The sequence below is a fragment of the Galendromus occidentalis genome, unplaced genomic scaffold (genome assembly GCF_000255335.2).
Source record: "Galendromus occidentalis unplaced genomic scaffold, Mocc_1.1 scf7180000075708, whole genome shotgun sequence".
NCBI lineage: Eukaryota > Metazoa > Arthropoda > Arachnida > Mesostigmata > Phytoseiidae > Galendromus > Galendromus occidentalis.
In genome coordinates this window covers 86,287-99,491 of record NW_003803698.1, presented here as the reverse complement: position 1 = coordinate 99,491, position 13,205 = coordinate 86,287, and the positions used below count along the sequence as shown (strand labels likewise).

The 13,205-nt window shown below is 51.1% G+C and overlaps 1 protein-coding gene across 1 annotated transcript; it reads left to right on the top strand.

Annotated features, from left to right (window-relative positions):
• The first annotated feature begins 3,707 nt into the window (after positions 1–3,707).
• On the top strand, positions 3,708–8,136 carry LOC100909247 (muscle-specific protein 20). Its single transcript, XM_003737942.2, has 4 exons — positions 3,708–3,828; positions 7,129–7,253; positions 7,358–7,562; positions 7,683–8,136. Exons 1-4 carry the CDS (start codon positions 3,778–3,780, stop codon positions 7,860–7,862), a joined length of 561 nt encoding a protein of 186 aa, XP_003737990.1. The 5' UTR covers positions 3,708–3,777; the 3' UTR covers positions 7,863–8,136.
• The last annotated feature ends 5,069 nt before the right edge of the window (positions 8,137–13,205 follow it).

The window sequence follows — 13,205 nt, the reverse complement described above, 5'->3', positions numbered from 1 at the left end:
CATGAATAGCGACCATGAGCAATAGGAAGGTTACTTACAGGGACTTTGGATCAATGCTTTCCTCCGGCTCGAATGGAAGCTCACCGACGCCGACGGCGACCTCGGGCATACTTCAACATTTTCGCTTGAGTAAGCTACGAGGAATCAGCAGGACGTCTGCGCGAGACGACGTGTGCATACGAATACGCCTCGCACCCATCGCTGCTCGGTACCTACATGGATGGCCTCCAGAGCCGTTTTTCGAAATCCCATTCCTGATGAGCCTCGTCTGAACTTTTCACGGCTGAGCGTTTCATGTTCAAAGTTCTGTACCAGAATCCTCGCCTACCCTCGTGAATTTCCAAACCATCGAAGACCGATATTTCGATTCACCCAGGCCAATTCTTGTCGGGGCGGCGCGCCAGATACCATGAAGTTTTTCGAATGAAACTGCGGCTGTGACGCTTAGAAGTAAAGCCCGTGCTTACAAGCATTCATAATTTTTTCATTAATCATTTATCGATATTTTATTCTCAATTTTTTTGGATTCTCTCCCCATCGAAAAAAAATATATAAATCAATGATTACAGCAACTACTGGAAAAGTGATAAATGCTTGGATCCACGGGCTCTAAACATAAAAATCGGTTCACGCTCTAATAACACTGCGAGCATTGATACCTCGCATGGGTCGCGCTGCGGATTGAGACAGTCGCTTCCCGGCATCTGGAAGTGTTCTTCTCTCGAGCGAGAACTCGACAGGAAACCATGCGCATGACAGGATGGAATCCTCTTATGTGGGAGAGCAAAATAAATTATGCCCGATAATTGTCGAGTGGGCCATGCGCTCTAATCTGCGCAGAGAAAGCGGTCCACCTTCCTAAATCCATCATCAAGCATGCTCGAGGGTGATCCAGAGCTGAAAACAACGGGAGCGTCAGAAAAAGGGGACGCCCACTACTTCTGCGCAGACATGAGCAACACTCTCCAAAGTCTCACTCCGGTGTAGGTCACGAGGAATAATTCCTGATGGAGATGATCATTTGACTCGGGAGAGCGTCGCTGAGACACCGATAAATTCCATAGCTGATGAAAGTGTTCCTCATCCTATGAGCGTTAACTCTTGGCGGCCACTGCATCCGCTCCGCGTTAGCCTGGGGCGAAGCTTCGATTGAGAACGGGACTTGATGAATGAACGAGCAGAGTGACCGAAAAAATTAGCCGGCTGGGCAGCCTGCTAGCCACCCGGTAGCGAATCAGAAAGCGTCAGACAAGGTTCACATAGAGGGCCTACATCCGTGACGTCGGACAGAACAGCGAAAGGGTTTTCAAAGGGATGCAGCTGGACCATGAACTGTCTCGAGTCCGCGCCTTACCCGAGCGTTCGATTGTCCCGGCTGGGATCACGGTACGTCGATTGTTGGTCGAGAGATCCCGGATATCCCGTCATTCGCCGCTCGATTGGACCATCAGCTGGCAGTCTAGACCTCCTCAATCGTGATGAAAGCTTAATTCCCAGCAAAGGAGAATAGGCGAAACCAAATGTATCTCCCCGGGTTGGGTGAACCCGAGCGGTATCGAACGGAAGCGATTCAAAGCCCTTTCCGACACCGATGCGCCCATCGTCCTGCGACGCATGCGACGGAGACGTCGTTCAGAATGCGTCAGATGATTCGTCGTCAAAGTATGTTGAGCGAGCCTTCACTATGGCGTGTCAGGCTGCTGTCAAGGGTCCTGCGCTCACATGGCCGGGAGACGACTTCACCTGACCAATGGCGGTTCTACGACGAGCTCAGCGCTTGTTGTTCCTATGAGTCATCGAAACGAAACGAGAGCGTGACTAAGCATTCGTGTAAGAGCCAGGAAGCCTCCCTGGGCTCTCAGAAACGGAACTCTCAGAAAAGCTTCCTGAGCAAATCTCGGCTATTCGCTCCGTCCGGGTCAGGCATCCCGCCTTCCTAGACGTATACGAGATACGTATACTCCTCCGTGTGCGGAGGAGACACGCTCTGAACAGACTCGCGAGACTCGAAGTATCGGCGTCCATGGCCGGAAACGAAAGAGGCGTATGAGAGGCGATCCGCGAGAAAACTTTCGCTCACTACCCCGACGAGGCATCCGCGAAGCTTACCCGCGAGACCTCGATTCCGCGCTCGGAATTCATTGTCCGACGGGTTCCGATGCTCACTCGGCATTCTGGAGTCTTCGGCTGAGTGCCAGCCTCAAGTCATAGAACCTCAACTTATAGGGGGATCCTTCGTCTGATCGAGCTAATCCCATTCGATACACCCCCAAGAGGGATGGGAAGGAAACGGATCTCCCAGGCTAGCCTCGCGGGGCCAGAACCGCCGCGAAAAGATCCGAGCCCAACCTCCAAGCGTCGGTAGAAGATTCTGTCGTTCGAAAGACATGGACAAGGTCCAGAAGCTCGGGATGCGGCATTCCCGAAGGATCCTTTGCGGCCGGAAGGAGGAAACCGATGGGGAGTAGGTTGGCCGACGGCTATCTATATGTCCCTCGTGCTGTTCTCTGCGAAGGCTTGTCGGGAAAGCCTCGGCGAGGAGATCGTAGCTTCCTCGGGTAAATATGGCTCCAGGATTCAGGACTGAGGTCCCGCCCATGAGATGAGCGTTTTCTGACGATATGTCTCCCAGCGTGCGGTCCTCCGTCTTCTGGTAAGGCAGACTCTGCCTGCAGAGGCAGGGACGCCCCCAATCGTTTCGGCATTGCCCGCCCGCCTCTGTGCCCAGACGACTAAAAATCATTGCCTACTGCAATTGCTCACCATACGAGAGCAAACATAACTCCTAATTATCAATTTTTCCTCTGATTGGAAGATCTTTGAGGACCCGTCACCCCCTCCCTTCAAGAGTCCGATCTTGGCCCGGTCAATGCGCATAACGCAACCTCCGAGGTCTCGAATCATGTTCTGGCCGAAAAACATCTGGCAGCGTACCGTTAGCTCCTATGACGAGTCTTACGTGCTACTCGTATCCATGCTGGAAAATCTACACGATTCAACGATGGAGTGTGGCTCAAAACTGAGACAGCCACCCGAAAGCTGCGGAGCTACCCAGAATGAATCCAAATTACGAATGCTTGAAATCGCAAAAAGGCTGCATCACTATCGATGAAACGAAGGAAAAGTATCTCATCCTATATCTATCGAATGGAGACGAATGTTCCTCGGAAAATATGCTGTGAGGCAGGCATTGGCCAGCCCGCAGAATCGACAAATGACGACATCTTTCGTCTCCCGTTTCTGGCTAGGGTCTCGCGACCATTCTCGAAGCGCTCTACCGAGAAGGTTCCTCAGCTTGCCCTTAGATTTCGGCGTTCAACAGCCTCCCTCATCTGGTTCGTGAGACAGTGTACCGGGTGGCAGTGCGAACAAAAAATCATGTAACCAGACAGCTGTATCCCAAGCCGAGTTTACCGTATCGCTTGCTCGCGTTCGGAGCACTCTTGATGACTCTGACTTTCCGATGTCGCTATATCAAAATATCGCTTCGTGACTTCTGTGCTACCAATCGAAAGCGGAGCGATCTAGTAGGGAGAATATTGAAAGTTCCACCCTTCGCCGAAATCCGATTTGAAGAACATCTCGGTCGAGTTCGCGAGCCCTATACTTCACCACCATCTACGAGATATATAGTTGCGAGGGAGTGCTTCTCGCCAGCCAGCCACCGCCCACAGTCAGATCATATAGAGAGACTTCGAGCCACCTTTGGTGCCACTTGCAGGTCGTCTCGAGCTAAGTCGATTCGTATCCAGACAGCGTAAGTGAACTTCTCCAGCCATGAGTGGCCGTGGACCACAGTACGGCCTCAGTGCCTCCGTCGCTAATAAGGTGAGCTATAGGATAGAGGATACATATCATACGTACGCTTATGGCTCAGATTGATTTCTCCGATTGGTGCTTCCTCAAGTCAGCGAGAAGCTTGCGACATCTCTCAATTCGTGACGACTTGTACCGATTCCGATTGATATACAGTGAAAGCTCGTTACTACGGAGACGAAGGGACCGATGAAACTGGTTCGTTGTACCGAGTTTTCGCTGTGAGGGATGCTGCTCAACACTATCCCTATGGCGAGCTGGCCAAAGGAGGAGAAATTCCTTGTTCGTTGTACCGAGAGATTCGTTGTGATTGGGGTTATTATAACGAGCGTTCTTTGTATCACCGAGCTTCCTCTCTCTAAATGATGGCTCGCTGGGAATGGAGGTGAATCTTAATTTCTATGAATTATACAAACCCCTGTCGGGCTCATTCGGGGCGGCTTCAGCTCATAGGTTTCCGACTCCCTCTCGGGCGATTAATCCATTCCGAACGGAGAGTCACCGATTCAACATCGCACTGCGCCGGAACCTCTCTTTCGGGTTCGACTTTCCTGCATGATTGTTAGGACATACAGTAAAAGCTCGTTACTTCGAACAAGAAGGGACCGACGAAACTGGTTCGTTGTACCGAGTTCCCGCTGCAACGAATGCCGCTCAACACTATCCCTATGGCGAGCTGGCCGAAGGAGGAGAAATTCCTTGTTCGTTGTACCGAGAATTTCGTTGTAATGGGGGTCGTTATAACGAGCTTTTACTGTATAAGAGAAACCCACCATATTGCGGACGACTGCGCCGTCAAGCAGAATCTATTGAAATGATTGCAGTTCACACATATGTAAAAATCTAGATGCTCTCCGCCCGGCAGAGGCTGCCGCAATCGCGGCGACCGACTTTACCAACCAAGACAGCGCCATCGGGTCGATGTGTTCTGAGTTTGTTCTATCAGAGCTTCGTCACCCTCTCTCTTCGCGAGGAGTGCTTGAATCTGGGTTGTATAAAAGCTTGCTGCCGGAGGGATACGCGCAGCCCAGGGCTATAGAAGTCGTTCGGCCGAGAACTTTGCGTGCTTCCCCCATCGTTTGTGGAATGGCGAACCGTGGGCCCAGTTATGGGCTGAGTGCCCAAGTGGCAAACAAAGTAAGTATGGTCGCGGTATCCTCCGGCAGGCCATCTTGGCGTAATATTTGAACGGTGAGCTTCGTTAGGTACTTGTGAGTCTTGGTTGGGCTCTCCTCCGGCGGCTTTCGTCGCGATTTTGTTCATCCCGGTTCCGCCGCGTTCGGCCGAGGCCGAACGAGCAATTTCAACGAATGACGTCACAGACTTCGGGTATCGAATGTCAGAGAGAGATCGGCCATCGGCGTTTCGTTGAGGTCACGGCGCTCGTCCCTCGCGAAAATAGAGTTAAACAGTTGATTCCGTCGATCGACCACCATCGGATCTCCTCTCTCGATTCTCCACGGCAAGGGAACTCCCATCATGTCTGCGTCACTCATACACCGAAAGCGGAAAAGCTTGTTTGAGCCGCTATGAATGGGCTGAATTTCGACTCCCGATCCTTTTTGTGAGACTCACTTGATCGTGTGACCCGCGGTCGATCCGAAAATCACTTCAGAAAAATCGAGAAGTCCCTCCGTGGGCGTTGGCTTGCATTATACCCTCGGCGGGATGTTGTGATTGTGATTACCTCCCGGTAGGGTCGTTCCGAGTGGAGAAGAGAGAGATGTTAACAAGGCTCGGCCGACACAGATTTCAATAAGCCAGACTCGAACCAGAGAGCTTTGACCGAGCTCTGCTCTTCTCGATTGTTCGGCCGGGTTGCCACGTTTCGCGTTCGAGGTCGGGTGTTATCGCGGACTAACGAGTTGGCCGTCGATCCGACGGCGGAGAAGGAAACGATCGTGCACTAGACCATCGATAGAAACAACTCGACGGGAGCTCCCAGTCACTCACGGCTCGAGCCCAGCACCTTCCAGCAAAAAATTGACTGCAGAGCCGAGCCTGGAGCTTCGCTTGTCTGAGCCTTTATTCGCACGGAAATTCTACGATTAATCCTGCTCACAGAGACCAGGTGCCTCGCGTGCCTTCTGCAAGGCAGGCTTTAGCCTCGAGCCCTCCCTGAATTTTCGATTCCATTCAACAGTGGAAGCCTCGAATCTGAACAGCAAGTCGTCTCTCTTGGCTGGCTGTAATCATTCGATCTTGTCCGAGACAGGCGAACGAAATAGCATGATGGCGGGTCAAGAGTCAAGAGCCGAGTGACCAAGCGAACCAACTGTGGTCGATGATCTTGCTCTCCTCGAACCGGCATCGTCTCTGTTTACGGATCGACACGGAAGCAACCAGCTGCGCGTATTTGGCGGGTCTCCGGCCCACAAACAAGAATGCGGTACCTGCAGCGGCGATGAGCAACTTCCACGAGGATCGTCCCGAAGTAGACATCGAACGTACCCCACGTCGTGGGCACTCGTTGCCACCACGCAACGTATCTGCTCCCGCCTTCTATCCGATGTGCGTTTCTTTTGGCTGCTGGTCAAATTTCTCAATGCACTCCGAGGGACACTCAGTCAGCCCTTTCGCATTACGAATATCGCGAAAGCTCGGCACCCGACTCGATCGGGTTTCCTCCGCCTCCTGCCGTCGAAAGCGGCACCTCCATTGGACATACCTAAATATCCATGTCCAATAAGTAGGGGTCTGATGTCCTGGCTGGCAACCCACGCGAACATCGGAGCCGATCCAAATGAAATTACGGTCCAGATCGAGTTCCGCGACCGAACGGATGATGTCTTAGGAAAACAAAGTCTTACCCGGCCGACATTTCTCGAGACTACGATGGTCTCCCTATGCTCTCCGGATGGAAACGTGGCCTGCACGAAATGTTTTCGAGGTTTTCTCGGGTACATCCGACCGATGCGTATTCCTCGTCCTTGCGGATTTCAAATCTTCATTTGTTATACTCCGAAGAGTCAGAACTGAGTGAGCTCTCGGACCGTGCTCCGAAAAGCCGGAATGTTCTCAATATGTCGTGTTCGGAGAATAATGGTCCCCGTTAGACATGCGGCGTCTCGCGGTCTCTATTCCCTTAGATTTATGTCGAAGTTCCCCGACGGCCGATAGGATCGGGTCTGGTATTCGTTCCGTCCATCAGACGAGAAGTCGATAGTATACGTTTCAATGTGGAAGTAAAAACAGACAAGAGCTATGGCTCGAGCACTCTTGACCCGAAACAATGTGACTCCTGCTTGTCGTGAACAATCCCGATGTGTGGTGCTCGCAGTCCTCACTCATTATTCCGTCTCCGATTCTCAGCTCGCGGGAAAACGTGACCCTCAGCTTGAAGCCGACATCCTGGCGTGGATGGGGGATATTGTCGGTCAAAAACTACCCGATGGAGCCATCGAAGACGTTCTCAAGGATGGCGTCATCCTCTGCCAGTAAGCCTATCGGATCTGTGATGTATCTCTCGAATCAGTTACCTGGACCCGACCGGTCTCACTCCTGATACGTCTCCTGACCGACGAATGCGCAATCCTTTCAGTTTCATGAACAAGCTGATGCCTGGCTGCATCACGAAAATCAATACCTCTGGAGGCCAGTTCAAGCAGATGGAGAACATCAACCGTTTCCAAGAGGCCTGCAAAGCCTGGGGGGTTCCTGAAATCGATGTTTTCCAGACAGTCGATCTATACGAGAGACGGAACGTGCCACAAGTCACACAGTGTTTGATGGCTGTCGGACGCGCGGTAAGTGTTATGTTCGGCACTGATCTCGACGGATAAATTAATGAATCATTTCGCGCGAAGCGCCCCATAGAAGCGCAATTCATCCCAAGACAGTGGCGGATCATTGATCTATTTCCACAGTGCTACTTCCATCCCGAATTCCAAGGACCATATATCGGTCCTAAGCCCTCCGAGGAGAATAAACGCGACTTCACAGATGAACAGCTGAGAGCTGGCGAAGGCGTAATCAATTTGCAGATGGGCACCAACAAAGGCGCTAACCAGTCCGGACAGAATTTTGGGAACACCCGTCATATGTAAATGTTCGCCCTCCTATTCTGTGTAGTATGTGACTCGAAAAGCGACTCCTCGCAGCTATTCTGTCGGACTAGCTTCTTCAAAGAGGAGCAAACGAACCTTCATCTCCAGTACATATCCGAATTGTCGATCAGTCAGTATGACCCGTCCCGTAATGAATGGCTGCGATTCAACCTTGCTATCGTCCATTCTGAGGATACCCTTATGTTCCCGAAGTCGGAAACATCACTATGCTATGATATGAACGTCAATAAAGATCGACAATGCTTTTTTTTATCGAACTTGGGCGTGATTTGAGCTAATGCTGTTCCTGTCTACATCGTCCGTTGGGCCAGCTGCCAGGTCGACGCTCAGTTCCGTTTACTTTGAAGCGATGAATTTTCTCTGTTTACGTCGGTCGAGGAGAGCTTCGCCGTGGCTGTGAAAGGTCGAGAAGGACATGGCGCTTGCCTGAGCCTTCGCGGAAGTCGTGCTATAGAAATCGAAGAGGTGAATCGCAGCTGTCTGATGCGAGAGGTGGTTTCAGCAGATTCACAGCTGGATGCGTCGCGCGAGGAGCCCTCCATTGAGGAGCGATTTGACCAATCCATCCCGTCGAATATTCAGTACACTGGATGCAAATTCTCCTCGGGGGTCCACCAGGCTCCTGTTGCTGTCGTTGTTGGGGAGCGACGAGAACTTCAATCAATCAGTCTGGAAAAGAAGCCGTTTCGGCGTGCCACTGGCTAAGGGGAAAAGACGCCCGGAGCTGAGCTCGCAATCTCGTAAACGTCGAAGTGCCATATCGACGGGTCGTGAACTTTTGACGTTCAATATCGCCTCGTAAACATGCAATTATGCTTTACTGCTCCTTCGGGAGGAACGACTCAAATGTTTTCAATGATTTATTCTCCTTCCGATCTCGTCTTCCGCGGCATGCCCCGAGTTTTCATTCTAGGGCTCAGAGCCTCGAGCTGCGAAGCAACGATAAAGCAGGGTAAGTCCGACTCGCGAGCGAAGAGACCGTAGGTACGAAATTTCCGAAAGCCCGGGATGGAAATCGCTGATCTGATATCCCCCCTCACCTGAGCCCTGGCGCGGAGAGTCCCCCCCTTTGGCAGGATTCGCAACCCATTAAGGAGAACTCTCCTGAAAATCGGTTGTTAAAGTCAGCGGTCTGATGAGCACAATGGACAGACTTCCGGCCACCGGGAATAATGGCTGTTATTTCTCCGTTCCGTGATCGTATCTAGAACTGGTTCCTGCGCTCCCCAGAAGATGCCAGGAAGAATGACTAACAGCAAATAAGGATACTTATTCAGATGATAGACCATTTGAGGCGGTCGAGCGCGCAAGTTATCCTTCCTGCATTATTCTCGTTCGCTCCTCGGATAAACTACCATACATGTTCAGTCGATTTGAAGGGAGCCCTATTCACCCCGCGATAACCATTCTCGTTGGAGGATCAACGGGAATTTCCCCCCAATCGACGAAACTCCTGGTCCTCTCGAAATCATAGGAATCCCTCAGCGGGATATCTCATGGAGCGATCTCGTTCCTCGAGATAAGACAACCTCAAAGAGGAAAACAAATCTGCTGCTCATGAGCTGGAGACCGAGACCCCTCTGGGGGGCTGCTTCTAATTTTTCATATTGATTCGATTGCGTTCTCGTCGAAGTTATTCCCAAAGACCCGCAGAACGCCTGGGACCAATCCCGATACCGTTTACTTCAAGGCTATTGATCCCAAGGCCATCCCTCCACTTCCTCAGGACAGTCCCCAAGGAGAATGAGCACGCTGTGGGTGACAGAATCGCTGCCTCTCATTTTTCGAATGCAGTTTCAAACTCGATGCTGATCATCGAATCGGGGGCCGTAAGACGCGGGAGCTCGGTTTGGTCTTGAAAAGCTGCCCCGAAATGCCGGGAAGGGAAATTTTGAGTAAACACAGAAACGGCTCACAGCAAACGCTCCGCTCTTCCTGGCCATTCGGGAGAGATCGATCGCGTCTCCGTCCCGGGACCGGTACTCGACAGGGGGATAATATTTAGTCCATTGTCTCGAGACGGAAAGAGCTGTCTGATTAGAGGTAGCCATTCATTAGGAGCGTGACCGTCTCTCCAAGCTCCGAGGAGCTTCTTAATCCAAGCTCGGCTAGCTCTCCTTGCAGTGGGAAAATGTCGACTTAGCATTCCGATGGACGCTCCCCTCGCAGTTTTTGTTTCAGAGCCACTCCACTGCAGATCGGATGATACTCTTGGGAAAAGGAATCATGCTGATCTCTGCCGAACAGCTGTCTCGCTATCTGTTGTGTCATCTCGACGATTTGTCTTCGTTGAAGCGAGGTCGGCCATCGTTAGGATTGCTCGACCAAGCCGCCAAATGTCTTCGGCTCTTCGAAAATCTTTCCAGGAGAGATGTCATGCCCGAGCTGTGACTGACGCTCTTCCTGAGTGAGATACGGCACGACGGCAGCCGCTGAGATTCCTCAATCGTCAGTAGCTATCAACGTCGATCCGCTCCTGATGGCGCTTCGAAGGCAACAGGAGCGATAGAGTATCCCGAACCAATCGTTGAGGATTTTAGGATATCAATCGGGGAACCCGCCCTAAGGACGATACGATATCTGGGACTCCCTCCCGGGATTTCCGAAATGGAGTTGTTTCTGAACTTCAGATGTTCTCATTCTCATTGAGCTCCCTGGAATCGAAGAAGATTGTGAACCTCCCTGTTAGCTTCCTCGGAGACTCTCACATTGAGTGAGTCGCTCTCGTATGACATTAGAATGCCGCTCGCCTCGTACCATGATCAGCGTCAGAATCGTTTTATGCTCATCTACAGTGCATCTTGATTCACTCACCTTCAATCACCGCGCAGTGACATCCCTCGATTCCTCATCCTTGTACAACTCACGGTCATCCCTGATCGGATAACGGGGATACGCATCTCGCTTCCTATACATCGTGATTTCATAAGAGCTGACAGAGACTCGGAGCTGATATCGGTCATTCCGATGCGATACGTTGAGCTCGCCTAGGGTATGACTCGGAAGAGGAGCAACCTGAGCACGGAAGCCTTAATTTACGCGCCCCATATCACGAATGTAATCGGAGCTAGCGGTTCCGGGCGAGATGCCATAATGCCTTCTCGTTGTACATTTCGTCGCTCCTGCGAATCGTTCATGTTCCCCAGACATTCGGCCTATTCAATATACATGTGTACACATTATATCATGCTCAGACATTCTGTACACAAATATAGCTTATGGGAACATCCCGCTGTCATGTCGCATCTGGGGCTTTTGGAGTGGCTCAGGGACGCAGCTCATCAGAGACGAGTTTAATGATAAGCTCGGATCCCCGACTGGGAACGATCTGGCTCACGCGAAGGACGATGGAGAGACTGATTGATCTACACTTTCCTGGCCTCGATGATGATATTATACAAGCCCGACTCCGCACTCGAGTCTCCCACAGCTTCAATCGCAAACCCGAGAGATAGACTCGGAGGAGCGATTCGCACTGGATGTCTTCGAGCCCTACTGCGTGCTATCAGTGAATACGTCAGAGATTCGATCCGATTAGTGTGCGGGGAACGCATGGGGCGACAACACAAGGGAACAGCTTCACTATCTCCAAAGATCAAGTTTCGGAATTTTTGAAAAAAAGCATAGCAGGAATGACCTCACGACGCACTTCGCGCAGGCCAGTGCTGCGGATCCACTTTGGTCGGGGGAGTAAACTTCGAAAACGCGGACGACTCTGGTAGTGACTAGTGACTCGAAATTCTCCGTGAAGCCCACCTCCAAGACGTTCCAAGTGAGCCCACATATCTATGTTTTTGGGGACGGGCGATCCAGAGATCCCAGAATGACCTAGTGTCCAATAGGTGCATCAAGCAATCCCCCTATAGAATAAAGCAGTAATGTCGGTCCGTCATCGTACCAAATATCGGGGTTATTTGTCTGTCAAAAGACTTCAAGTTACTTTGAGTCGATGCCGAATCATTCCCGCTAGCGTAAGAAGTACTTCTCCACTCGATCAACCGCGTCGTTCTCGAGTTATTCCGGAAAATTATCAAGTTTTTCTCCAGTGTTCGCTGGAAACGAAATCCTCTCCACCACTTCTCTCCACATGATGCCTTGTTCCGGCAAGGCGCGCGATTCGAGAGACGTCGCAGCAGCCTACTAATTTCAGCATGATCTAATTTGATAATGATAATTTCCCCCCCTATAGAATAAAGCAGTAATATCGGTCCGGCATTGAACCAAATATCGGGGTTTTCCACTCGATCATCAGAGGAGAATCGAGAGCTACGAGATCGAACGTAATGCTTTCCAAAATTTCTTCTATAATTCTTGAGCGTATCTGATAAGCGATGCCCATATATTTCACCTGTTTCATTACTGCGCAATCATTTTTCCTGCTCCATGGGAGCGATGGGAGAGTCCGACTCTGCATCCATATATCTTTTTGAACTCCAATCAGAGTTTTCTGTTGTGAACATCTTCGACAAAAAGAACTTTGGGACTCACGCGCGGTTTGCCTACATTCTTCGAGAGATTCAGTGACAAGTACGAGAGACCTAAGCAGTGTTTTTTTGTGATCTGTGGAGTTTCGTCACGAGGCTAAGAGGTCTCCTCATTGAATTCGCCATGCCCAAGACAAGTCGGAGGCATTGCTTCAATTCGCCTGCGAATCGACCCGTCAATGGAGATTCCAAACTGTATACACAGTTGTGAGTGCTCATGCGTCGTTCTATTATTCAGATATCAGATAGGCATACATCGGACAGAGGGAATCTCCATATCAGATATTCCTCAGAACAATAACTGCCGATTACTCACGACAAATTCGTTCAGGCCTGCGAAAGCATCGCATCATTTTTCTCATGCTAATTCATGTGTTCATGCTCTTTGGTGTCGTACTCATTCATTGCGAATCGGTATCACGCTTTCCGTCGTAATCACTCGACAAACTCGCTCGGGCCTTGGATAGAATCGCATCCGGCGTGCGGGCAGTTGAGCCGTGAGGGCGCGGAGCGCCCTCCCGGCTCGTCGATTATAATAATCGAAGTCCCGAGAGAGACAGCACGCTCTATTCCACGGCAATAGAACAGCTCAGAGTGAGCTCTCGCGCTTCCTCGAAAAGCCAAAGAATATAAAACAGGATCTTAAAATGCGGGGTGCACGGAAGGATATCCCATGTTTCGAGCGAATGGTTCGTGCCTCATTCCAAGCCATAAAAATCCTTCAAGCGCAAGCGTACCGTCCGTCAACTTCTCTTCCGGCTCGCCGCGAGGGTCCTCCACGGCCAGGAAGACGGCATCGGGGATCGGAATGCGACCAGTCATCATTCGAGGGAACGAA

Coding starts and splice junctions, on each gene's coding strand:
- LOC100909247 (XM_003737942.2), top strand. CDS start 3,778: ATGAGTGGCCGTGGACCACAGTACGGCCTCAGTGCCTCCGTCGCTAAT. Junction 3,829..7,128: donor GTGCCTCCGTCGCTAATAAG/GTGAGCTATAGG, acceptor TCCGATTCTCAG/CTCGCGGGAAAACGTGACCC. Junction 7,254..7,357: donor GATGGCGTCATCCTCTGCCA/GTAAGCCTATCG, acceptor CAATCCTTTCAG/TTTCATGAACAAGCTGATGC.